This window comes from Epargyreus clarus, unplaced genomic scaffold (assembly GCF_041222505.1).
Source record: "Epargyreus clarus isolate Ecla_fem2 unplaced genomic scaffold, WU_Ecla_fem_2.2 ptg000006l, whole genome shotgun sequence".
NCBI lineage: Eukaryota > Metazoa > Arthropoda > Insecta > Lepidoptera > Hesperiidae > Epargyreus > Epargyreus clarus.
The window spans coordinates 2,614,537-2,639,914 of NW_027332214.1; the positions used below are offsets into that span (position 1 = coordinate 2,614,537).

General features: G+C 35.1%; 1 protein-coding gene across 3 annotated transcripts in view; it reads left to right on the plus strand.

Moving 5' to 3' along the window:
* Positions 1-25,378, plus strand: part of pxb (putative Hedgehog signaling attenuator pxb) — a 187,768-nt gene that overhangs the window by 143,503 nt on the left and 18,887 nt on the right. For all 3 annotated transcript variants that reach the window (XM_073073604.1, XM_073073606.1, XM_073073605.1), the window contains 2 exons: positions 854-1,478; positions 18,347-18,459. In XM_073073604.1, the coding sequence (XP_072929705.1) occupies positions 879-1,478; positions 18,347-18,459 (713 nt within the window). In that variant the 5' untranslated portion in view covers positions 854-878. The remainder of the gene's footprint in view (positions 1-853; positions 1,479-18,346; positions 18,460-25,378) is intronic.

Here is a 25,378-nt window from a genome sequence, read left to right on the forward strand (position 1 = left end):
CTAGCGCTGACCCTTGATCCCGCAATCTCTAAGCGCCTTTCCACAAACATCTCACGCATACATAATTTCACACCCATACCATATCTTCATCGGAAACCTTTTATCCTCGAGCGAAAATCGTAGCGAATAGTCTCGACTTGCCTCTCCAATAACATTTCAATATTGTTCAGACTAATGTAGGTCATTATTGGAAAGTGGATATTTCTTAATGTTTTTGAAGCTATTACCTAACCATCGATTGATTGATAATGATTACATTATAATACTTCCGTTACTTATCGCCCTAAATAAAAAATATGTTCGACCGCTTTTAAGATGTTAGATTAAATCTTAAAACATTTAAAAGCGTTCGCTAAATTAAAAAGGAAAAGAAAAAATAAGAGCTCCGCCGCAAATCGAATCCAAACAACCTAGTCAATCAGGTAGGCACTCGGAGAGAGTCAGAACATCAAATTAAATATCAGAAAACGTTGAACTTTAATCTTGAGACAGCGCCGCTCTGACACCATCGTGATAGGAGCGCACTAACCGAGTGCATAGCTAGAAACCCATCCGTTCAATTCGTTGCGATAAAAAATAAATTAAAATAAGCACCGGACGGAGCCCTGATGATATCGATACTGGTTCCGCACCCATTGTGCTCTCAGACATGGCAGTCTCTAATTGCGGCGTCTTTGTTATACAAAATGAGGTGTTAGCTCTTCTATTAAATAATAAGTGGTTCGATACCAGCGAAGAATCGATACGCCTGCCGTCAGAAACTAAATTGGTTGGTGTAGCGATGGATGTTTTGATGCGATTTGTTGCAGTGATTGGTGGGATTTAAAATAATATTAAACGTTTATTGTTACAGATAACATTGAAGGAGAACGCTGCGTATGGCCGAAAGATACAACGAGAGTCCAACTAAGGCGTCGTCGTACGCTGTTTGGACATTCCAGAATGCTTTGTATAAAAAGCTTAATCCTAAGAAAAGCTCTCAAAATAAGGATTTGAGTAAAACTGATTCTGAAAAGTTCGTTGAACAAAATGCTAAACGAAATACGGAAGCAGTCGATGATATTACGAATCCTGAAACACAAAACGAACAGAATAGTTTTATAGCGTCTGAAGTCGATTCCGTAGACACTGACTTCAATTATGAGAACGAGGAAGTCAGGAAAAACGTATGGAGCGACGTCGACGACGAACTTTACATAGAAAATCTGATAAAACTGAGGACTTCAGATGAAGTGACCCGCGTTAAACGTGATACTAGTGATTATACGAGTGTTAGTGATTACAGTGAGGTTGTGAATAGTGTTAAGTTAGAGTACGAGATGTGGGAGTTAGAACCCACGGACTTGACGGAGTGTGACTGTCTTGGGCCACCTCCAGAGTTCCTGCTGCCGCCGCCTCCGAGACCGCCGTTCCTGCAAGCCGACTACTACTGCGGTGACGACCCCATTCCCGACTTGGAGACTTGTGACACGGAGCCAGTAAGTTATCTCTTACACATATTTATCTCTTATGAAAGTAGGTTACCTGGTTCGTTCACCCAATATTTGTCATGATTCATGTTTTATAAAGTATACATACGAGTACTTACTCAGGGCCTTTTAACTTAGTTCTGGTTTAGAAACGCCTCTAATGACTATCCTCAGGTAGGACTAAAATCGTATGTAGGGTTGTTTACAGATATCCTGTCGCGGGACGACCCGCGTGGGGGAGCGGTCGGTATATCGGTCTGACGCGCAGAGGGTCCCGGGTTCAATCCCCGGCCAGACAAAAATCTAAATGATTAATTTAGGTTTATGGGTGTTTGTGTATTTGTCTCTGTATGTATCCATGGCACCCACAATACAGGGAATCCTAGTGTGGGGCTGTGAATGTAGACTGTTATTATTATTATTATTATTCCTTGAACAACGATGTCCACTTAATATGGTATAGACTGCATTTTAGTTTGTTATTTCTGTATTATAAAAACGTTTTCATAATGTACATTAGTTAATTTAAATTAGTTATAAATTCAAAATATTTTTCAAACGCTCTATAAACTTTTGATATTTGACATAATATAATCTTCCACTAGTAGCAGCATAAAAATCTACTACCTTTTCGTTAACCGTATTATAATCTACGGAAATCAAATGATAAATAGCAGGTGCTTTTAAAAGCATTTATACGTAGACAGCTCAAAAACTTTTATCTACAGTGATTTAAATGTGCTTATCTGTCTGTTTAATCACTGGAACTATTCCAGGGCCGATGATTAAGTAGAAACGCTCAAAATATTTACACATTTCTATTGTATTCTGAGACGTTTAAACCCCACGGGAATGATAAATTAACGACGAATCTTATCTGTGGAAACGCTTCGAAGTTTTGTTCTAAAAATGGTAATGAATAAACAACTTGAACGAGCCTTATCTGTCTTTGTAAATATTTGACATATGCGGGTCCTAATGAAGCCGTGGTAACGACAATAGGAATTATCTTCACATCTCAAACTTTTACGATGCTAAACTTTATAAGCAACTCTTGTGTGTTTGTTCATTTTCTCGTAATTCTGGGATGGTAAGTAACGGTTTACAGCCTAAATTTCGTATGTAAGTGTAATGCAAACATTGATAAGTGTGGACTTTCTCTTTGTGTTTCTCGTTATTTCGTGTAAAGACGGGTGTCGTCAACACATTACTGTTCCGTTCCTGTGCACGGGTCTCCTCTCAGAGTGAGGTGAGGAATATTAGGATATAGTCCACCGCGCTGACCAAGTGCAAATTGGTGAATTTCACACACCTTTGGGAACTTTTTTTTAAGTTATCATATGTATAGGTTTCCTCACTTTTACGTATTTCTACACCGTTAACGCAAGTAATTTCCCATACACATAAATTTGAAAAATCACAACGTGCTTGGGTTTGAACCTTCAACCCCCGATCGAGTTCCAGTTTCAACCACTAGGCTGTTGCTATCTTAAGACGGTGGGATCAGAATGTCTGTAATTTTGAGATTAGTCGGGAATCCATTAGTCATCCTTTAGTGTTTTTGTCTTCTCACAATCGGGCACTTTCCGTTGGAATGTAGTCTCCATTGTCCGTACCTCGCGAAATATGATAGTTGCAAGCTTTTACGTGATGAGTCACACCTCGTAGGTATTGTTTGAAAGTGATAATTCTGCTAATGATTTCGCATTAACATTACGATTTATGGATTCGCGGGTCGTTGCGAAATCGTTCCGTTCTAATGTTAAAAACGTTTACCTGTCTACAAAGTAATGATTATTATTTCAAATGGGTCTCAACTACAGACAACTACAAAGTACTTATACAAAGTGTGTCCGTTTGTAAGTTTATAACTGTTTTTCATAAACGGATTTTATTTGCCGGAATTTTGCCGGAAACTGCTTAGGTATGTGTACGTCGAATACTTTCAAAAACTATTTTTACGGCCGTAAAAAAATATAAAAAGATAAATGCTGGCTAAATATTGGTTCCAATCTGTTATGTAAAACAGCATTTTTAGTCAGCGGTAAGTGGCCACTGCCTACCATGAACATCTGTAGTTACCCCTAATAAGATAAAAATCCTATGCCACCACCACGCGTTACGCAACCACCGATGTTTCTACCTCTGAGACCTAAATTGGAACGCCTCGGATGAGCATATCTCCATTCAAACCAGACCAATACCGCCCAACGCTTCAGTTATTAGGTAGATGTACCTTTTTTTTTTTGTTTACGAGGGGGAAACCTTGAAAAGGTACCCGACGACGTGGGAGCGTCGCCGGGTTATGTGGGATTTTTACCCCACTAAAACCCCCCCGGTGGCCGTCCTCAGCGCTTGTTGGAGAACTCAGGGATCTCCGATTGAACACAACCGGATTCCTCCAAGCGCGATGCACCGATCGGGCTCTGCCCTGGGGGGAGCACTTTTGACTCCTCCCACACCATCTGGTGTTTACGACGGTATGTGACCACACATAACGTCGTCCTATCCGGGGTTGCTTGCTGGACGGTTCGAGCTCCCAGTCTTGCCGCCCGCAACCCCGGAAGTCCCCTTTTAGTCGCCTCTTACGACATGCAGGGGATACCGTAGCCCTATTCTATTCCTGGGACATAGGTAGATATACCTAGGTATGTCGGTGGCGCCTCCGGATCCTCCAATCAAACGGTTCATAAAAAACATACATTTATATTTCTGCCTAAAGGCTGACAGTGGCAATTATATAACATGACTATTATATAAAACTCACTTTGTTTCTTTAATTAATGATTTTTAATTTCACATTCCAAATCCGATTGTATTCGAGGTTACGACCTTTCAAATACTTCTAAGTTAAGGTGCCAAGCAAAGTAACATCAATTAAGTAATGACCCAACATTCCATGGCATGAATAGCATAACAAATCAACATTACGGACAGACAATAGCCGCTATTAATGTAGATATTGTTGCAATAATAAAGCTGCTAGACACTTGTGGTGTTGCCGGCGATTAACTAGTAGCGAGTAAATATCTTAAGCTTAAGTTATTAAGTCACTAACGTTTTAAAAATTTAACATTACCGTTGAGTTAAAAACCTAGTTGGATTTTAAAACTGTATAATCGTCAAACTACTTACTATATTAGACTAAAAAAATACCAAGCAAAACTAAACATTCACAAAGTGTTTTTTATTACTAACAGTTATTAAAAATGTATCCTAATATGGCCTGGTAGAGCGAGAATGGTGTGTTCTATTAAATCAAATTGTTTCGTTCTCTTGTATATTCAATATTTAAAGAAATTATGAAACCAATTTTGAGGAAAATTTTAAAATAATTAAAAAGCAATTGTAAGGAGTAACATCTACTATATTATTTTTCTTAACATATTATCATAGGAAAATATGAGCTTAGTTTTTTTAAGATTTTGTCGCTTACTCGCTTATAATAAAACAAGTGCGTAAAATCTGTATATAGTTGCAATAATAGAGACATAACAGCGAATAGAGATGTCGAATTACGAAATCGAATTGTTACGTCGTGTTACGAAAACGGGAATGAATTAATTGGAATATTTGGCTTTGCTTGAGTCATGGTTGGCGCCAGAAACGTAACGTTTAGGCTTATTTGATCTATTGGTATTGTTTCTGGTTTCGATAATGGTTTTGCATCATAGATACTCGCGAACAATTCGCCGAGTAACTCGCGGAGTATGTAGATACTGCGTATTACAAGCGTGTAATATTTGATTCTTGCCAAAAAATATATATCCTGAGGAGGATGTACGGACCTTGACACTATTAGGAGACGTTCCGTCTAAATCCTTAGAAGTCATTCCAATTTTACGAATGCTTTAACTTTAGTAAATTTTAATAAAGGGAAGGCCTTTTTTAGCGTCTGTGAGCACAACTCTCCCCACTCTATATTTACGCAAAGAGTAGATAAGTACGCCCTAAATTTTGCAAAAACAAATAAATAAACATAAGAAATAATAATAAAATTGCTCTCATTACCACCATCTAGCCCACTCTGCTCCAATGTCATCAAAAATAAAGCGAAAAAGATCTCCACTCCCTTTGAGCCTAAGAAATACTTGAATGAACCCGGCACTATGATCGTCGTTTACAGATATGGATGGCAGAAATCATTAGGTGTGATACATGCTTGTTTCCAACAGTTCAACAATGTGGGGAAGCAATCTCGCATTCGCAGAAATTGTTTCGATATAATAAATATCTTGGATCAAAAAGCCATTAATTTTAATTAATTAAGATATCTACCTCACTAGAATACCTACGTTACCTGGAGCGTATGATTAAGACATTAGTGGTTAGGGCGATAGCACACATGCGACTTTTAAAACGCGATTGATCTAATTAGAAATCTACACATACACATTGATAGATTTTAAAAAACCTGTAAAGATTGTAATATTAAACAACCATCATTTTAAAATTTTTAATCCTACTTTGCATGATACTGAAACATTTGTCAGTTAAGTAGTACTAAGTTTTTTATAAACATTGTACTCTTTTGGATATAATATAAATTGTTTTTTTTAACACATCAGCGCAAAATGTATATTGATGAAGGATATGCCAAAACTTTAGTAAATATTTTAATAAACAGAATAGTAGTACGAGATCTCATTCAGATCAACATTAATTTCACGCATGATGACAAAAGTAATTTCTTCTTTCAAAAATCCTGTTCTGTTGCTCCTACAACCTTAGAGCGTTCTGTAAATCGTATGTCTGCCGACACCCTAACACCGTGTGATTAAGTCTTAACAAGATCTCAAAACCACACAAGCCAAGCCACACAGTAGGTGTTCCAAAAGGTATATTCATCACACTTCGCGGAATTTTCCGGTGGTCCTATACATCGGTATAGGACCACCGGATAATTCCGGCGTTAGCGTTGAAAAGTTGACTCAACGCTGGTATCAAATCGTTTATTTCTGTTTGGTTTTACAAGTGGATAATCGGTGCTAAATGATTGGAATTTGTTGTTTTATATTCTAGTCTTCGCTTGAGATTTCGCGTGGATTTTAGGTCACGATTTTTTTACAATATTGAATTAGCTCTAGCATTCAGTCCATCGCCCCAGGAACTCTGTAATCAATCCCAGATAAGATTCGATTCGTAGCTACGGTTGGCAACATATTAGGCCATTCGAAACCAATTTGATCATAAAAATAAATTTTAAAAAATATCGGCAAAGTTAAAAACAAATGCAGAATAGTTTTTGGCAAAACATGATTGTTTCGAACAATTTTTTATCTCCCAATTTAGAGAGAATTTTTAACCCAAAATATTATCTAAAACATTTAACAAGCATAAAACGATCTGTAAAATATTAGGTGGTCCTATAAAAGATCCGATAAAGGTTTAAATGTTTGGTTGTTAACTTCGATGAGTGGTCAGAACACTTGGGTGGTGTGTTATTTTAATAATCATTTTATGTTTAATCATTTAGTATTGTGTGGTCCAGATATTTCTGAAGTGTTTGTTAACATTAATTTCTTTATTCAAATGTTATCGTTTCTTTATTGGTTGCTATAGTCTTGGGACTGGTAGATGTCGTCAAGATATTTATTGTTAGAGCGATATCTAATTCTTTGTGCGTCATTTCAGTATTACAATTCAATTTGCTATTAGCAATTTAACACATATGAATTAGAAAACACATATGTACACACAAAGAATGGCTCACTTCTTTCCTTTGGGATTGGTATAATAAAATATAAATATCAATGGGCAGTTGTGATCACTCAATCAAAAGGAATCATGCGCGTTCTTCTATTCCGTATTAAAAACCATAAACACTAAAGAATATTTTTTTTTTTTTGTAAAAGAGGTACTATAGAGAGTACTTGCATAGTTTATATTGTTACTATGGCCCGACCTAAGAACAGTTATATTGATATGGAAGTAAACTCGCCTAATCAATTGAAATGAAATGTGCGCTTTGTATCAACTGTGTACCTCAAGATTGCATAAAATAGCTTCGATGTCTGAAATCTTAGTAATAGCAGCAACGACGATCGTGATTGAGTAATTTAGCACAAAGGAAACCGTGAACAAGCCGTCTTGAGTAAACATATTATTCACGATTGTATTGTTTCTGTGGTAACGGAGAAGCTTATTGAACGTAAAACCAATAGAGGTAACGTTTTAATAAAGAAAGAAAGTGGAAGGAATATAGAACGAAAACAAAAAAGAAGCATAGAATACAATAAACTACGCTATAGTCATAGATGGGTTAGAAAGAAAAGCAGATGATGAAAAAAATAAGCATAGATCTTCTCTAAGAGACTTCACACAGCTTTGAGAATTTTTTTACAAAACTTTTGTCAAGGGCCTCTTTCCTTGGAATGTTTTCATCCGTCTTTTAAACTAATTGCTTATTACTTTTTAACATGCACATATTTTCCATAATCAACGAGTGTCCCTTGGGATTCGGTATTTTACAACTCCAGCATGAGTATCCAAAATTTAAACTACTAGATTATCTAAGCCTGACTGATCACTATAATAAGTATTAAAACAATTTTCATCTACAAATACCAATCATTTTGCCTGTTCATGTATTTAAATTAAACTTTCTGAAAGCTAATCTCACTGCCTACGCGTTTTGGTATTTCAAGAGCATCCTGTAGCTTGTTAATGAAATTGTTGACATGATGAATCACCCTGTGTATTGCGAATAGTCATTAGTTTTTTTATCATTAATCACTGTTTACTTACTAGTAAACTATGTGTCATGCTCACGTCTAAGCGTACATCTAAATTTTGAACTTATGGAGATAACATATGAGCGACATTATGCTGACACCCGAGCGACAATTTATACCGATGATTGTCGCGGAATATCGTCGCCTGTCGTCAGCCATGTTCCCTGACTATCACCTCCAAATATCAACGACAGTTCATGTCGATGACGATGATCGCCGACTGTGGTCAAGTGTCGCCGTTTATTGTCAACGACTGTTCATGTTGACGTATATCGCCAGATATCAACACCTATTGTTAGCGACCGTCTGTCTCGTGTGTTAGTTTAGTCGCTCGTGTGTTGGCGTCTTTACATTTCTATTCTAGATTCAATTCTAGGTTTTCGTGTATTGGTTTACCCACACAGTACAAAAACAGGTTTTAAGAAACATTATTATTGCTTTTTATCTTCCTTGTAAAAAATATTCTTTAAGAGCTGTAAAATAACTTAGAAAAAAGAAGGTAGAATGAAAAATCTAATTTAAACTTTTACCGCACATAACCAATGTCCTGTATCTGACGATGAAACTCAGGAACTCGATCAGATAAATTCTCCAGCGCTCATTCTTTATTTTTATGGAGCTCCAGACTCCGCGGTTCAAAATTGACTTTGGGATTACTCTAAACTGTTATTAAAATTGCGGGGTAGTTCTAAAAGTTGTTATTGGAAGTTGACGTTATTGTTTGAAGTGGGGTTCTGTAGTTTTAGTGTTATGGCTTTCATTTTATCTTGTAATCGGGTATGAAGATGGAAATTAATAAATTATTTTGTTCTCTTATTATGATTACGTTATTGGTGCTACAAATTCATATCTAGTCAATTACGCTACACTACTTATGTAAAGTCTATTCCTTATTTACTAAAAATTGCATTTTTGCTTATTGCATCCTCCACTTTAGTAGTAGACTACAGTTTTTCTTTAATTTATTGACACATAGTATACAGACAAATTAGTTTATTTATGAAATTATTATAAAAACTAAAAATAATAAAATTCGTCCGTACTCCATTTATTTGCCGTTCATGATGGCCCAAAGAATGAAACAGACATAGATGTGCACGGAACTTGGTGAATTATAATTATATGTATATTAATATCATTAATATATCGAGTTTTGGATCGGACCTTGGCTCCTATTTTACATACTTAAGTATTTTAACGGGATATTAATTACATGAAATACACAAACTGGTCTATTGATATCCCTTTAAACCTTTCGAATATTTTTATAAGTCGTTCCGTTCCGTCAGGCGCAGGAGAGCGGTCACGTTTAAGTTTAAATACTGGGGAAGTTGTTAGCGAAGTTGTCCGATGTGGGGACACTTTTGTTATCTTCCAATATATTGCGTTTCCCAACGGAATTTATTGGATTTTCCGATAGTGTTAGTAATTTTTGCTTACGTGTACACAACTTAAAACGCCTCATATGTGTATGGATTAGCGAAGATAAGTGATAAAAATTTGAAGGCAGAATGGAAATTAAGCTGAATTATGTAGATTTCCGTTTGGTTTGGAACCATCTGCGTGACCTTTACGATGTATGGTATTTATGACAATATCTTATGAAATTTGAATCGCAATCATGTGTGTAGTTATCCACAAATCCGATTGTAGTTGACCAATTAATTGATCGAAGTAATCAACTTATATTAATCCTAGTACTTGAATTCATAGATGCGTTACTATCTCTGAGGTCTAAGTTAAAAGATCCTTTGTCTTTCTTTTACCGTACCTTTCAAACAACAGCGTTTAATACTGCTGTTACCAGACAAAAACAACAATAAACAGACCCCGACGCACAAAGGGGTACCGTAAAAAAGTGAAATAAATGCACTCCCATTTATTTGAATCCATTTCTCTCTTAGCAGAAAGCGTTTTAGAATAAAAATGCTATTAATAACATATTTTAATTCCGCTTCCGTTCACCCAGAATTGTTTTAATTCCAATAAAAAAACTCCGAAAAACTTTTGGGTAGCATAATCATAATTTAACAAAGTTCAGTGAAACCGACCCGAATTAATTAAGGTCTTATTCAATTTTTTCTTGGACTTTTTATTAATTAAAGAAGGGGCATTGACAAATCGCTGGGAGTTAGATCGATAGCACGATAAGTAGGGTGACCGCAGAGTTGGAAAGTCGGTTTCAGGGGCGGTTGGGCAAACGTGTAACATCTATCTATGTTTACTAAGGGCTATATTTTATCAGCATGTCTAATAACAAATAGGCATTGTTTGTTAGATTGTCAGACTGTTATTGAACTAGTTTTAATTTAATTGTATTTAAAATTCTATCATGACAAAAACCGCAGATGAAAAAACAAGCAAACAAATAGAAAACAAAAAATATAATTAGTTTTGTTTAAGAGTTTTGACTTTCCTTTGAGGTAGTTACTACAATAGTAATGATATAATTACATTTATAAAAATAAGAATGATATTATTATAATGAAGCAATGGTAGATTGAAAAAAAGAATATTTATTTTACTCATTGCGCAGAAAAAAGAAGTTAATATGTTTGGTCAATTACATCTAATATTGTGTGTATTAAATGTTCGCCATGCAGACGCGTATATAGGCTTGTTTATTATAAATCCTTTGGAAGTTGCCTGGCCTTTTTCGTGATAATCCGACCGGAGCCAAGTTTTTTGTTCTTGTTTTTAATACTCTGTTGAGGCTACAGAAGTGCAAATATTAATAAATTGCGAGGTGGAACACATGATCCGCAGGGCAGAGAGGGCAGTCCCAATGACGTTTTGATAAACATAGAACTTAGAACATATTACTTTCGGGTTCGATTTTGTACTATAGAACGGTCACCGTAGCAGTTTAATATGTAGAGTTGATTGAACCACGACACTATGGTAACTATATTTCTTCCGAGATTGACAGTAAACATTCCACAAAATATCAGGAGTTCCATAACATAATATCTTAAATGATCACATTTGACATTTCCTTATTTCTTTCGTTTAAAAAATATTAAGGTTTTAGAAGTATGGTGAGTTCCTAAGCTTTCGGAGATGGTAATGCCGCTATAGTTGACCTCAGTCAGATTAATAAAGACATATTGTCCTTAAACGATCGACTTCATAAAAATACTATGAATCGTTTGATATAAACAAAACCGGGACTTATCTCCCAAAGTACGACTATCATTGTTCCCCTACAGTTACTGCTACGGCATTCTAAATAGTATCGTCCTAAAGATTTTTACTCGATACTGTTTGTGTAGATGCCAGTAAGATATTTACGATTAATTGTCTTTACCGTTGACATATCGTATTTTATAAACGATATTAAATATATTGATATTTGGTATCGATTTTGTTTATTATTGTAGGTATGGTTGTAGAACCCTTTATAGAACTTTAGAGACATTGCTGCCGTCTCTTTTTCTGCCTAATAACAACAGTGTTCAGCGCTTCTGTATTCCGGTTAAAAGAGTGTGGTATGAGACTTTTCCGAGGCGTTTCATCTTAGTCCTTAGTCGTAATAATCATCTGCGACCGACCTCAGTTAGTTCTTATATCAGCTAGGCCTTATCAGGGATTGACGTTGTTCATAAGCATCAGTAAAAATTTACATTCATGTGGAATGTATGCTTGTTTGCTACATTAAGGAAATAAAAAAAACATACTCAAAAGTAGGACGTAAAAACGTTAACATGAAACGGAGTCCAAAAAATGCATCCTCAATTTATTACCTGATGCCATTTGTTGAGATAGCATCTTAAATCCTCTCCGATGACGGATTCCTTTCGAGATAAGCGACATTTTGACAAATCGATGGCCCTTATTGGAGCAGGCTCTGGGCCACAGATCTCTATCTGGGTATGAAATAAGAATTCAATGACCGGTGAAATTCGGGGCCTTGTGGCCGAAATTAGTCGGTGACGTCTTGGCCTTAGGCAGCTTACAGACTATGCAACTTGTGCATATTGATTTGACAACCCTTTTTGTTCTAATACTGTGGTGTATTAAGTTTAATACAGTTGTATTTCACTGGAAATCAGGTGGTCTGGAGTACCTACTCTAAAATGGTGGTCATATATGACTTTGTAGACATCGTATTCAAACTGTTTATAAGTACTTATTCAGATAAAATTCATAAGTTTTACCTAATAAAACGGAACTATCGGTTTAACATGTCCTGTCGAATCATAAACGCGTATAAAACTTATAAAAAATATTATACATAGGTAAATAATTCGAAAAATTTAAGACTCGTCAAAAAGTTATTCTTTTTGTTAGTTAAAATATCCTTAATATGTTTAAAAACATATTCAAAATTATTACTTCTGTCTAGACTAATCAGCATTGTGTGGAAGTAGCCTAAGAACAAATATGACTTGACCGCGATTGTAATCAGAAAACGGTTATTTGAATTTGTCTTTCTAATCATTATGTATGTTGGAAGATATCGTAACATTTCTTAACCGTACTCGTATGACATATATTTCTCCCATCTCTACCTACTTGTTTCGAAATACATGTTGTAAATATATACCCGAATAAATATAATGCAACTAATGTACTGAATTGTTTACGTGTGGTAAGGAAGACAATATACTTACACAACATCTTCAGAGTTAGCGACGCACTTGTGGCCGACCTCAGGTAGGAATCTAATCTTGTCTGGGGTTGATAACAGATGTCAATGGGCGGCAGTAGCCACTTAGTATTCTACATTTGTCTGCATGCTTGCTTGCTACTTCTATATTATAAAACAAAAAAAATACTCTCAGGCGTAGGTATACATATAGATTTCCTCACGAACCTCCATTGTTTTCCTTTACCATTGAAGTAAGTGACAATAATTTATAATACGAGGACGACGCTTGAGATTCGAATCTGGATCCTCGTGATTGAGAAACCGAGTTTCAACCATTAAACTATCATTGCTGTGACTTCTACCATCCTTAATTACACTCTAATCACGGTACAAGTATAATTTACACCAAGTTAACTGAAGGTACAACATCGTACCCACAGAACCCAAAATCATAACAGTCGTTCGCTCACTGAATTAACCGTCCCATGATAAATAAAACAATACGAATAACCATTTGGCATCACACAACCGTAACAACACTCCCTAATTCGATAAAATCTATCAAATTATTCCCCACTATTGTATATAATAATTATTTTCCCCTCCTACATTTCCCTCATACGCCGTATCCACTAATTGCGTTTCCCGCGTTGCGTATAAATGTTTTTATTACACAAAAACATTATCCCGCCACGGGATTTCGTGATAATAACTATTGTCTTCATTATTGGCTATTATGAAAAAGAATTATCATTGTTCATCAATTTAGCTAATAAAAAGATGTGGTCCTTTGTGGTTCGTGGCCGGTGGTAAATTTATTTTGGCTAATAGTAACAGTTAGGCGCTGCGGAGTTCCGATTGAATAGTTTGGTAAAGAAGATACACTTATCTGAAGCGTTCAAGCCAGTGATAATAAATTTCTAAAAAATACATAACTATGAAAAATCAAAGGTTCGTGCCTGGGATTTGTACCTAGGACCTCCAAATGAGAGGCTGTGTTTCTAACCACTACGCTTTCTCTACTATTTAGCGAATATACTCATATTTAGCAGCAGTAAATTAAAAGAGTTTCAACCAAAACGAATAGAAATGTAAATATATTTTTAAGCGTCAGCTGCACGCAGTTTAATATTTTAGATGGAACAAATTAATAGTTTTTATTTATTTTGAAATTGAAATAGTAAACGAGCACGCAATCCGAGGGTAAGTGATCCCCGTCCACATGGACATCTGCAATGAACTCCAAATACGATTGGAATCCAATATTACAAGTGAGGACCAAAATTGGAACGCCTCGAAATGTATTTCTCTTACCACGCCCTTCAAACCAGAGCAGCGCTTAACACTGGTGTTATTAGACAGTTATAGGTGTGAAACATCTTTGAATTAAGTATTTTCATTACCTATGGATTTATTTATAATCTATATTATCGTCTGACTGAATGCTCGTCTGCTACTCCTATGAGTAGCAGACGAGCATTCAGTCCACCTGATGGTAAGCGGCTACTGCCGCCCATGGACATCTGTAATCAACCCCAGATAGGATTAGATATTCCTACCAGAGGTCGGCCACAGATGCGCCGCTACCCCTGAGGGTTCTACCACCTTCAAAGTACGACAAATAAGTTTTATATTTTTGCATATCTCTATACTTATGCATAACATTCATAATAATATTGCAGAAAGTTCGCGCACTAAACAAAATACTCTATCATATAAAAAACGTTAAGGGTGAGTGGTCCCATAGGAATACGGTATCCTTTACGTTTATCTGCCACTTGTGGGGGGAATCTAAATGGGGTTTTATCGCCATTATAAGTAGACATGACGTAATCAGTTGTATTGTTCGCTTTTCGTTATGCACACATGATATCATCATAAAAATAGATATGGATTGGGTAATGGATTCGTGAAACTTTGAGGACCATCTAAAATATTTAGTTAATTAAAAATATTTGAGAACCACTGTATTGTCCGCTGTGAATATAGAAATGAGTCGCGTCGCCATAGCAAATTATATGATTACACCTGCTCGCAACAACTTCAGAGCGGACTGTACAAACGCACAGATAAATAAAAGGATTTGTTCTTTACACAAATCAGATAGTTAAAAAATACCAAACTAAAATAGGTGTCTTAGTACAAAGCTGAAATAGGTGTGGCGGTGGTGCCACCATTTCAACTAAGAAAAGTTTCAGATTTAAAGACCTATTAATAAATCAAAAATACATACTTAATAATACATACCACACCGATTTAGCGCGAACTAAGTGTAGACTAGATATAGGCTGACTTGCATTGGGCACTTACATGGAGTGACCATCTTAGCTCTCAGGAGTTGCAAGGCATCTATGATCGCCTTGAGGTTTTATATGAAGTAGGCTATAGTTGTGCGATGATAACCACTTACCATCACGTGACCTGCATCGTTAACATCAATCTTATAAAAAACTAGCTGACCCGGCAAATTTTGTACCGCCTCAAAATCTATTTATCAAATATATTTCATATAAAATGTATAGCCTATGTTACTCGTGGATAATGTAGCTTTCGAATGGTGAAAGAATTTTTAAAATCGGTCCAGTAGTTTTGAGCCTATTCATTACAATCAAACAAACAAACAAAGTTTTTCTCTTTATAATATTAGTATAGACAAAGCTTTGTTTTAACGACCGAGCTTGCCAACCAAAAAACGAATGGTTACCAAAATAAATTAACCAACGGTTGTTGTTAATTTTTAATGTTAATCCCGTGTTTTAATTACCTAAATGGGTACATCCCTTGGCAGAGGGATGTTAAATTCTCGTAAAGTGTGATTTACTGTTTAAGTGTTTGTGTAACGTAATAAAATGCTTTTGTTTAATAATCCGTGCCTACTTTATGGTTAATCCATTGCTTTCCCACTGCTGGGAATGGGTTTCCTCTCATGGTGTCGTGTGACTTAATGCACTACACACATCTTTGAGAAGTTCTTTCAAGAAGTCATGTATGATGATTTCCAAATTTTAAACTACTTGCCTAAATATCATATTATTTTACGAAATTAAGATAATCCAACAGGATCTCTTTCAAAAAATATTTCTACCATTTTACCTGTTTTTATACAGCTTTTTGATGAACTTATAATACATTCAGACAATGCTGTTTTTTAGTAAATTGCATAAATTTCCAACGATATTTAAAAAAATACAAAATTGAAAGACTATAGATATATATAAAATTAATTAACCGTACGGGTAAATTATTTAAAATATGAGTAGTGAAACTAGTATAACGCTACGCAGATATTATATTTGTATTTGAAGCCACAGACAAATACCAAAATATTTACGAACTATCAATTAATTTAAACGCTAGATAGAATTTCCAACAACTAAAAAATACCATACCCACAAAATAGATAGACCTTTGTTTTACGTAGAATGTAGATGAATGAATGCAGACAAAAAATATTAATCTACAACAGCTATTTACTAGGGGTGGGTAACAAAACACCCCTCGCGTGACGTCCATGGCACGAAATTATTAATATATAAACACCCTACAGCACCTTGCGTAACAAAAAGCTACGGAACCCATAATTACGGCAACATGGCGTGAGGGTGACAACGAAATGGTGCGAATGGTAACTCCTTTTGATATATCGCTTACATTCGGGCGAATTAGGGAACAAAAGTTGATTATAAATAGCCTTAACAGTAATAATATAAATTCCCGGATGAAATCTTATTTCACTGTCGCCATTATTAATAAGCAATCCATCCAATTTGCCTATCGAAGATTGACATTTGAAAATTTCTTCATATTCAATTTCAGTTATTCAGTGTAATATTTAGATCTTCGGTAGGCAATCACAAGATACATTGATGATCAATAAGAGGTCTATCAGTGTCTGGCCAAGGATCGAACTCAGAATATTCTGTATAATAGACAGAGCATACATAATTGCTTGGTAATCTCATGTTCACTAATAACGTATATGAAAGTTTACACTTTATAGCCATTTCACAAGCCGTTATAACTCAAAAGGATTGAGTATAATAGCTGATGTCTCAATATGTTATAACAATACTGTTCAGGCATATCAAATTATGTTAATCAAAATAATGGAACAAGAATTAAACGAGATAACATTAACATTAACGCCCCCATGCTGGCGCGCACGTGCGCCTGCGCATATCATTTTCATGGCAAGTCTGCAATAATTGCAAAACAACATCAAAGTTTATGTTCACTCTATTAAAATTTGACTTTGTCACAACTACATTAATCTGCTTGTAGAACTCTGATCTGAAAATTTTGAGAGTTAAATGGAACACAATTTTTTATTATGTATCTACCTACTGCGTTTTATTTAAATACCTGTTTGCTACTTACAAGATCATAAATCAAATAATTACTCAATGAAATTCAGTATAAACATTCCAATAAGTAAATAAAAGTATTATTAAAGACGTTCAAACAAGAACCCAAAAAGAAACTCCCAACTCCGAAGTAAAACACGAACTTGACAATGTTTTGATTACGAATCTGAGTGATGATGCGCGAAATCCATAAGTACCGAACAAATAGTAAACAGATTTGGCAGCGACCAACTTTTCTTTAGCAGAAGACAAATTAGTCGTACAATATCCAAAACTCATTACAGTACCCATCAATGTTCATACTACTATCGCCTGTAGATATAACAACAAAGTGTCTGTTTTCGCATACAACTTTTAACAAATGGCGGATACAAATGTGTTGTGTGTTACACGTTGTGTCGATCCTCTTGGAATCGTTCCAGGATTTGTGAATTGAATTATTCGCGTCCATTGACACACTTGCTTTGATTAATTCTTGCTCGTCCTTCTGTTTTGTCCGATGTGAATGGAAATAGATATCTGTCCGGATGAGTTATTGAGGCTTAAAATATTCCTTTTATATAAGTAAGACAACTTGTTCACTTATTTTGACCGTATTATTAAAGTTACGGACATTCGGACAAGTTCCTATGTTACTATGTTCCTACGTTAAGTTATTTAAATCAAATGATTATTTATAATTTCTTTCGATACATGTAATACAAACCATTGTGAAAACATAACTCATTTGTTCTCGTAAAATAATAGAATATGTCCTTGTTTTACTAATTTTGTAAGAAATCATAAAATAAAGACAATGTATTGAGCATTTTCTTTTATTTTAGTTTAACATTTATCTTCTCTTGGAAGCCTAACATTATTTAATTATATGTTTACTTAGGGTCACAATTCTATTTTATGTTTTTCTTAGTTTCTATAATTATTTATTTTATTGTACGTAGTTCTTATTTAGTTCATATTATTTTACCGTTTATAGCAAAGAAATAGAGCTTTTAGTCTATTGTGAAGGGTAATGTTCTTTGAGCGTATGTATAATTGTATATCTCATTCTTTGGCACCCACTGCAGCCCACACTGCTTGATAGAGTTTAACATAAGGTGGCAGTGGTCTAAATCGTGGAAGTGACATGGACTTATCTTTAAGAAGTCAACATTTTTTAATTATTTTTTTCCTTTTTTCTCCTTGCAGAAGATAGACGCGTACAACCACAGCGGGCCATCCCTCCAGACCTCAGCTGTTATCGCCCTGTGCTCTATTGTGTTGCTCATCGGCGTTCTTATAGGCGCAATACTTGTTTGGAAGTAAGTCAATTATTTATTTATTGTAACTTGAATAAAAGTGACAGATCAGCTTTATTTTCTTAAAGTGAACCGAGGTAAACTAAATGAGATATTTCTATACCAGTAGGGCTAATATGAAAATGATGTAACGGAAATCGGTTTATATGGTAATCATTTTTAAAATAAAAATCACAATAAACTATTAACTACGTAATTTTATATCTTAATTTTATTTTATTTATCGTAGTGCTATGTGAAGATTTAATTTACAAAATAAATGTTCAATTTAATTTAGACAAAAATGCTTTTACTAGAGAAGAGTTCTTCATGAAGTAAAATATATCTTTTTAAACAGATAACGAACAAAAAAAGAAACGGTATATAGAATTGACTCACCAATGAACGGAAAGTCGTTATTCGCAGGAGATTGTATAAAAGCAAAAGAAATAGTTCTTTCGAAATAGTTATTACGGGTTAACGTCATTTAGGGGCTTCTACGAAATAACTTGACAATTTCTTAGCCCTAACACAATTTGTACCACGCATTGAGTTTGCTGAAGCAATTTTTTCAAGCAATCTAATAAAGTTAATTCTTAGCCTCGGCTTGTCCGTACTCAAATTAGTTTTCATTAGCATGTTCCGACGTTAATAATCCCTTATTAGAGTTTATTGCGTTAAATCAAGATTACGGTTTCTTCTTACTAGTAGGTACGTTGATACTCTCATCATGGTGGGTGATGATTCGTTACCAAAATTTTAAGAAAAATACCATAATATTATGAATTATATTTTACGGCCCAATTATTATAAAGGTTGTATCAATGTGGTGGGAAGTCGAAACAAATGATATAAAATATTAGAACTTGAATTTTTTTTATGTGACAACTCGACACATGATTATGTTTTTTTCATTCATTATTATAAAATAGGACTTGAATTATGCATATGTGAACATAGAGATTAACGATTTGTTAACTTATGACTTATTAATTTACCTAAAATATCCAAACTATTTTGTAAGTTCTGACATCGACGAATTTCAAACGTTTTCCATAACAAAGAATCATTGCAAATAAAAAATATATTTTCACAGAGGATTTGAACAATCTAAGTTAAAGAGCATGGATAACGCCCAAGACAAGATACAACGCGTCTTTGAAATACCTTTCTTAGTAGACGCAAAACAATAATTTCACGAATTAGCACCGTCAAGGAATCTCGTCGGCTGTATGTGACAGTTTAATCGTCGTTAAAACCGTCGTCACATACGTCGCATTTGGAGGCAATGGCTTGGGAAAGTTGATTAGAGTAGCTGTCACCTATTCGAGATTTAATCCCGAGTTGAACTTGGTTGACGTAAGATGTAAGATGGAGCGGTGTGAGTTTAGAGCGATAGACTGTCTAACACTGAAGATATCTCAATCGTATCTTAACAATGTAATTACAGTTTTTAATTTAAAAATATTAATGGTAATTTTACATTTTACTGGATTTCGTGGGAATGAACATTGAATAAGTGTCAGTTAGAGGTAAATTTTTGTTCTTGAAGGTCAATTTCATTATGCAAAGAATTCATGCGATAAAAAATTATGTTTCTAGACCCGTCGGTGTAACCTTTATATGCTTTGCCAATCAACGATTCAATGTTTATATGGATTAGGTCTGAAAATATTATGTGATAGACGTTACAAGTTTTTTATTTCTTATATCAGTGTCATATGGATTATTATATCAACGAATGTGTCCACTTGATTTCTTAGCTTTATTTCTTCAATAACTTTAATAAAAAGTTTTTATGAAAGTTGAGAATGTGTCAATGAAAACTTGAAACTCTGTTATCCATCAACTAATTCTTTACTATTTCTCTGTCACTTCCGCTGCCTCCTCTAACTTAAGCAGCAACAGTAGTATAATTATACGTGTCACAATACGCATGTCGTCGCTCTGCGGACATTTTGACGGGGATTTACCGACAGGCCGTCTTATACGATAACTGGCTGTCTCCGAATAATATTGTTTAAAGACTCGTCGCACTGGTAGCTGGTAGCGATTTGAAGCTGTAAGTGAAGTATGAATCTTACCTCTGCTGTATACTAATTGTAAACTTTGTTACACTTAACTATGTTCTAGTGCCTATCTACAAATCTTCATATTACTCGTATATTTGCTAAAACTAGCTTTGTCTTGTATGGTTTCTACCATGACCAAAATTAATTTCTCTTCAAATTTACCTCTCAGAAAAATAAATCCCCAAGTTTATCTGATGATAACATCATTTTCATCATAATAGTAAGATTGAAGGTGGTAGAACCCTTTGTGGTTCGACTCCGGCGGCACCACCGCCACACCTATTTCAACCTAATAACAGCAGTGTTAAGCGCTGCTGTGTTCCGGTTTGAAGGGTGTGGTAAGGGAGACAGACTTTTCCGAGGCGTTCCAGCTTAGTCCTCAGGGGTAGCGGCGCATCTGTGGCCGACCTCAGGTAGGAATATCTAATTCTATCTGGGGTTGATTACAGATGTCCATGGGCGGCAGTAGCCACTTACCATCAGGTGGACTGCATGCTCGTCTGCTACTCTTATATTATAAAAAAAAAAAAAAAAAATCTATCAGTTTCTTAAGAGATTATCTATCGGCTTCTATATGGTAATTGGTTGAGATAACCAATAAAGAAGTCCATGGACTGCCAGTCTTTATTATCAGGTTCATTCTCCTTTGCACATTATTTTTGTAAACAAAATGTATACACCCTACAGACGTTAGGAACTTCTTCAATTAAAAATAACTTCTACTTGCGTCACTGAATAACTTACCGTCAACTATAAGCACGCTCATATACGTCAATTTAAAAAACATTTTTCTCTTAATTTAAAATATTTATATATTTCGTAGATCATCGCTAACATTTAACTGTCAGACAAATAAAGTTTTGGTTATCTTAAAATAATATTACTTTATTAAGGCATAAGAGATAAGGTTGGATTTGTAAGACGAACCGTATAAGCGGTGTTAGTTAATGTTGGATAAATAGTTGGATTAAATTTCACGCTAGTTGCTTTAATCTAAGGCTTCGAAGCTACGAGTAAATATGGTTTGTGATATCTTATGTTTCTCAACTTTTTTTGAATGTTGATAAAACTCTTAATATACTTCACATGACATTGACATTTGTTTGCACGATATAGTTTTCTGGGAATTTCATCCTCAACCCATTACTGTCCCACTGCTGGGCACGGGTCTCCTCTCACAATGAGAAGGATTAGGCCATAGTCCACCGCGCTGGCCAAGTGCGTATTGGTAGACTTCACATACCCTTAAGATTTTTTTTTAAATCTCTCAGGTATGCAGGTTTCCTCACGATGTTTTCCTTCACCGTTTGAGCAAGTGATAATTAATTTCTAATACGCACATTAATTTGAAAATCAGAGGTGCGTGCCCTGGGATTTGAACCTCGGACCCCTCGATCGAGAGGCCGCGTTTCTTAACCACTAGGCTATCACTGGCTTTGGGAATTTACTACACAAAAATAGTTCAAATGGTGAACCAACGTTTCTATACCATGTATAGTCTATAGTTCTATACCAAGTCAAAAAGACTTACGCCCGATAGTGGATAGGTATTAATCAATTTTTGCCTACCACAGTTTGAAAATTTGACTTACTTGTCAAAAGATTAGATTTCTTTGCCACACTCATTTCTGCTTTAGATAAAACAGCAGTGTTATAATCTGCTGGGTTTCGCCTTGAAAGATGTGGTAAGAGGTATTTTGTGGCTGATCTCATTTAGGACTTTAAAGTTATCAGATGTCACCATCAGTTGAAGTGCATTTCCGTTTGCTACTTCTAAATGGTTTAAAAACACTATTTCACTTATATTACATTATTTCTATGAATAACTTAAATTGTATTCAAATATCAAAATTAGGACTAAACACAAATAAAAACATTTAAGATTTCCTTTACACAACTTACTTCGTAATAAAACCAGCGAAACACATCCTAACACCAATAAACAACCCCATTGCTTTACTATTCTAAAAATATTAACCCATGCTTCAACGCTCATTGCCTCTAATGTATCTGTGCACAGATAAAATAACCATTCCGAAACAATATGGCCGCATACCCGCGTTTATTATTCATAAATCATCTAACTGTCAATACTGGGCTAAAACGGGAGTAACGGGGTGTTTCCTGTAAATAAGGGCTTAAAACAGAGGGATTTTGGGAGTTCGGTTTTGTCGTTGAGTTGGACGTTATTTAGAACGGTTTAATTTACTTAGGAATAATATAGATACGTTTTATGCATTGCTTTATAACATAAAAGATAGTGCAAGAAACCTATGCCATAATAGTGTCTACAGATTTCATTGTTCTCGTAGATCTTGTTTTACTTTTTTTATGCATTTTTTTATAATATAGGAGTAGTTGACGAGCATACAGTCCACCTGATGGTAAGTGGCTACTGCCGCCCATGGACATCTGTAATCAACCCCAGATAGGATTGAATATTCCTACCTGAGGTCGCGCGCGCGAGATGCGCCGCTACCCCTGAGGACTAAGCTGTAACGCCTCGGAAAAGTCTGTCTCCCTTACCACACCCTTCAAACTGGAACACAGCAGCGCCTAACACTGCTGTTATTAGGTAGAAATAGGTGTGGCGGTGGTACCGCCGGAGTCGAGCCACAAAGGGTTCTACCACTTTCAATTGATGTATGTGAGCATCCTGTCTTGTTTGTCTAGTTATTATTATTTTCAATTGATATCTGTAACAATCTCTACATCGGACTGAAGTTCTACTTGAAATCTTCCGCAGTTATATTGCTACGATATGACAAACATGTGCTAGTAGCTGATCAGCTATTGCTGATCTTAAGATTTCATATAGTAAGATTTAATATAGTAACACCACCGCCATTCCTATTTTTGCTCAACATCAAGAGTGTTTAGTGTTTTGATAAATAGAATCAAGCCAAGTTATTTATAGACTTTAACATAATTTCGTTTTGTAACAGAGCACAGGAAAACGATTTTCTTTTTCGTTCTGTCCAAAACCGCTTAACAGTGCAAATGATTAAAACAGTCAATTATCTCGTCATCCCATCTTTATTCCCAACATTATGTGAATTGAAAATGGCTGCCATACAAGCTACTTCCTTGCACGCAATATCTGTTTGTTGATCGTTGCGTAGTTTTTTTGTAGGCACAAGAGGTTATTTTGATGCGTGACTAATTATGCCAAATTTATACCGTGTGGTTCCCGCCGCGACGCCATTGGCTCATTGGAAATGGCCGGCCAATGAGTGGCAAGGGCGGGAACTCTTGCGCAGACCTATGGAGTGTGAATATTCATGTCGTGTTTTGTAAATAATTGTACGAAATCGTCGCTAATTAGTGTATCCTTTGCAAGGAATTGTATCGCCGTAACAATCATTCTGGGAGGGATTTTTATCTTGCTTCGATTTTTCTAATCTTAATTTAGATGTTTGGTTAATTTAATGTCATTCCATTTTTTGCTGCGGTCAGCTATTTCTTCGATAATCTTAAATTTAAGTAATGAAGAGTGTTACTGACTATGCCAACGATATACGATATCACTAATTTTTAAAGCAAGAAATTTTGAACTAATTTATCTTTTTAATATAGTTATTGTGATTCTTTAAATAAAAAAGTTGTTGCTGTAACGCAACGTTTAGAAAGATTTTTCCGTAATTCAACTTATGGTGGTGTATGTAAAGTATACACTTCTGCATAAAAAAAATATTTTCCTTATATAACTCAACACAGACTGACGCATAGATGAGCGTTAAGAAAATTTTGAAGTCTTAGCCCCTAAGGGGAATACATATTTGATGAAAGTCTAATATTATGAAGTACAGGTCAACTTATAGTGCTAAGACCCCAGACATTGTATTAGGTCTTAGTTTTAACCTGTCTGCGAAGTTTGGAATTGCCATATCGGACTGTCGCAAAACTTTATATAAGTTTCCGAAGAAAATTGCCTTCGAATTTAATCTCCAGTGTTTCAATGTTTGATGTTCCTTCTGGGTTTTGTTTATTGAATAAAGTTTTTATTTATGACTTTCTTGGGAAGTTCGAATATATTTCTGGGATTAACCTTCCCTTGTAGTAGAGGATAGTAATAACCAACGTACTTTTAAGTTGAAAGATTTATTGTGAAACATTTATGTATCAATATTTTAACTTATTCTGAGAAAGTGTTAATAAATCAGTAGAATCATGTAATTATTCACAGACATATATAACATCATAATCCTACCCTAATACTAGTTTCAATTTGTAAAAAGTAAGAAATTGGTACAAGTTTAAATTTTGTGACATATATTTTGGTTTCAAATAAAAAAGTATCCGTACCATATTTTTCAATTATTGAAAAAAGCTTGTTTCCCAAAATTACTCCTGACACTAACGCTACTGGTTAAGCACAAGCTTGTAATAAATAATTACTTCTCATTTTACTTAAAATATAATATTAAGTTTTAATCATAAATTTCCACCTAAGTCTCTTCGCCATGATCTAGATATTAAGTCGTCTAGAATTTATGAGCTCTCGAGAACTTTAACACTGGCTACAAGTTTCGTAACCATTTATTAACAGTATAATAACTATTAAGTTCGATTGTTTTCGTCATTGGTACTGTGTTGTGTGGGGACACAGTGTCGGATTTTATGGTAAATATGAATTACTTGAAATATTTTTTTGTAAAAGTTGCCGCTTTTTTTTAATACGCTTTTATTAGCTTCAGACGTATGTATGTTAGTATGTAACGGAATCTTTGAACATGATTTTAACCCCCTTCAAAACGTCGGATTAACTTGAAAATTGGCATACTTATTAAGGACCGATGACAATTCAATATTTTAAACATTCTGACCCGTTATCCTTACTAGGATAATCAGGATCAGCGATTTTTGTTTTC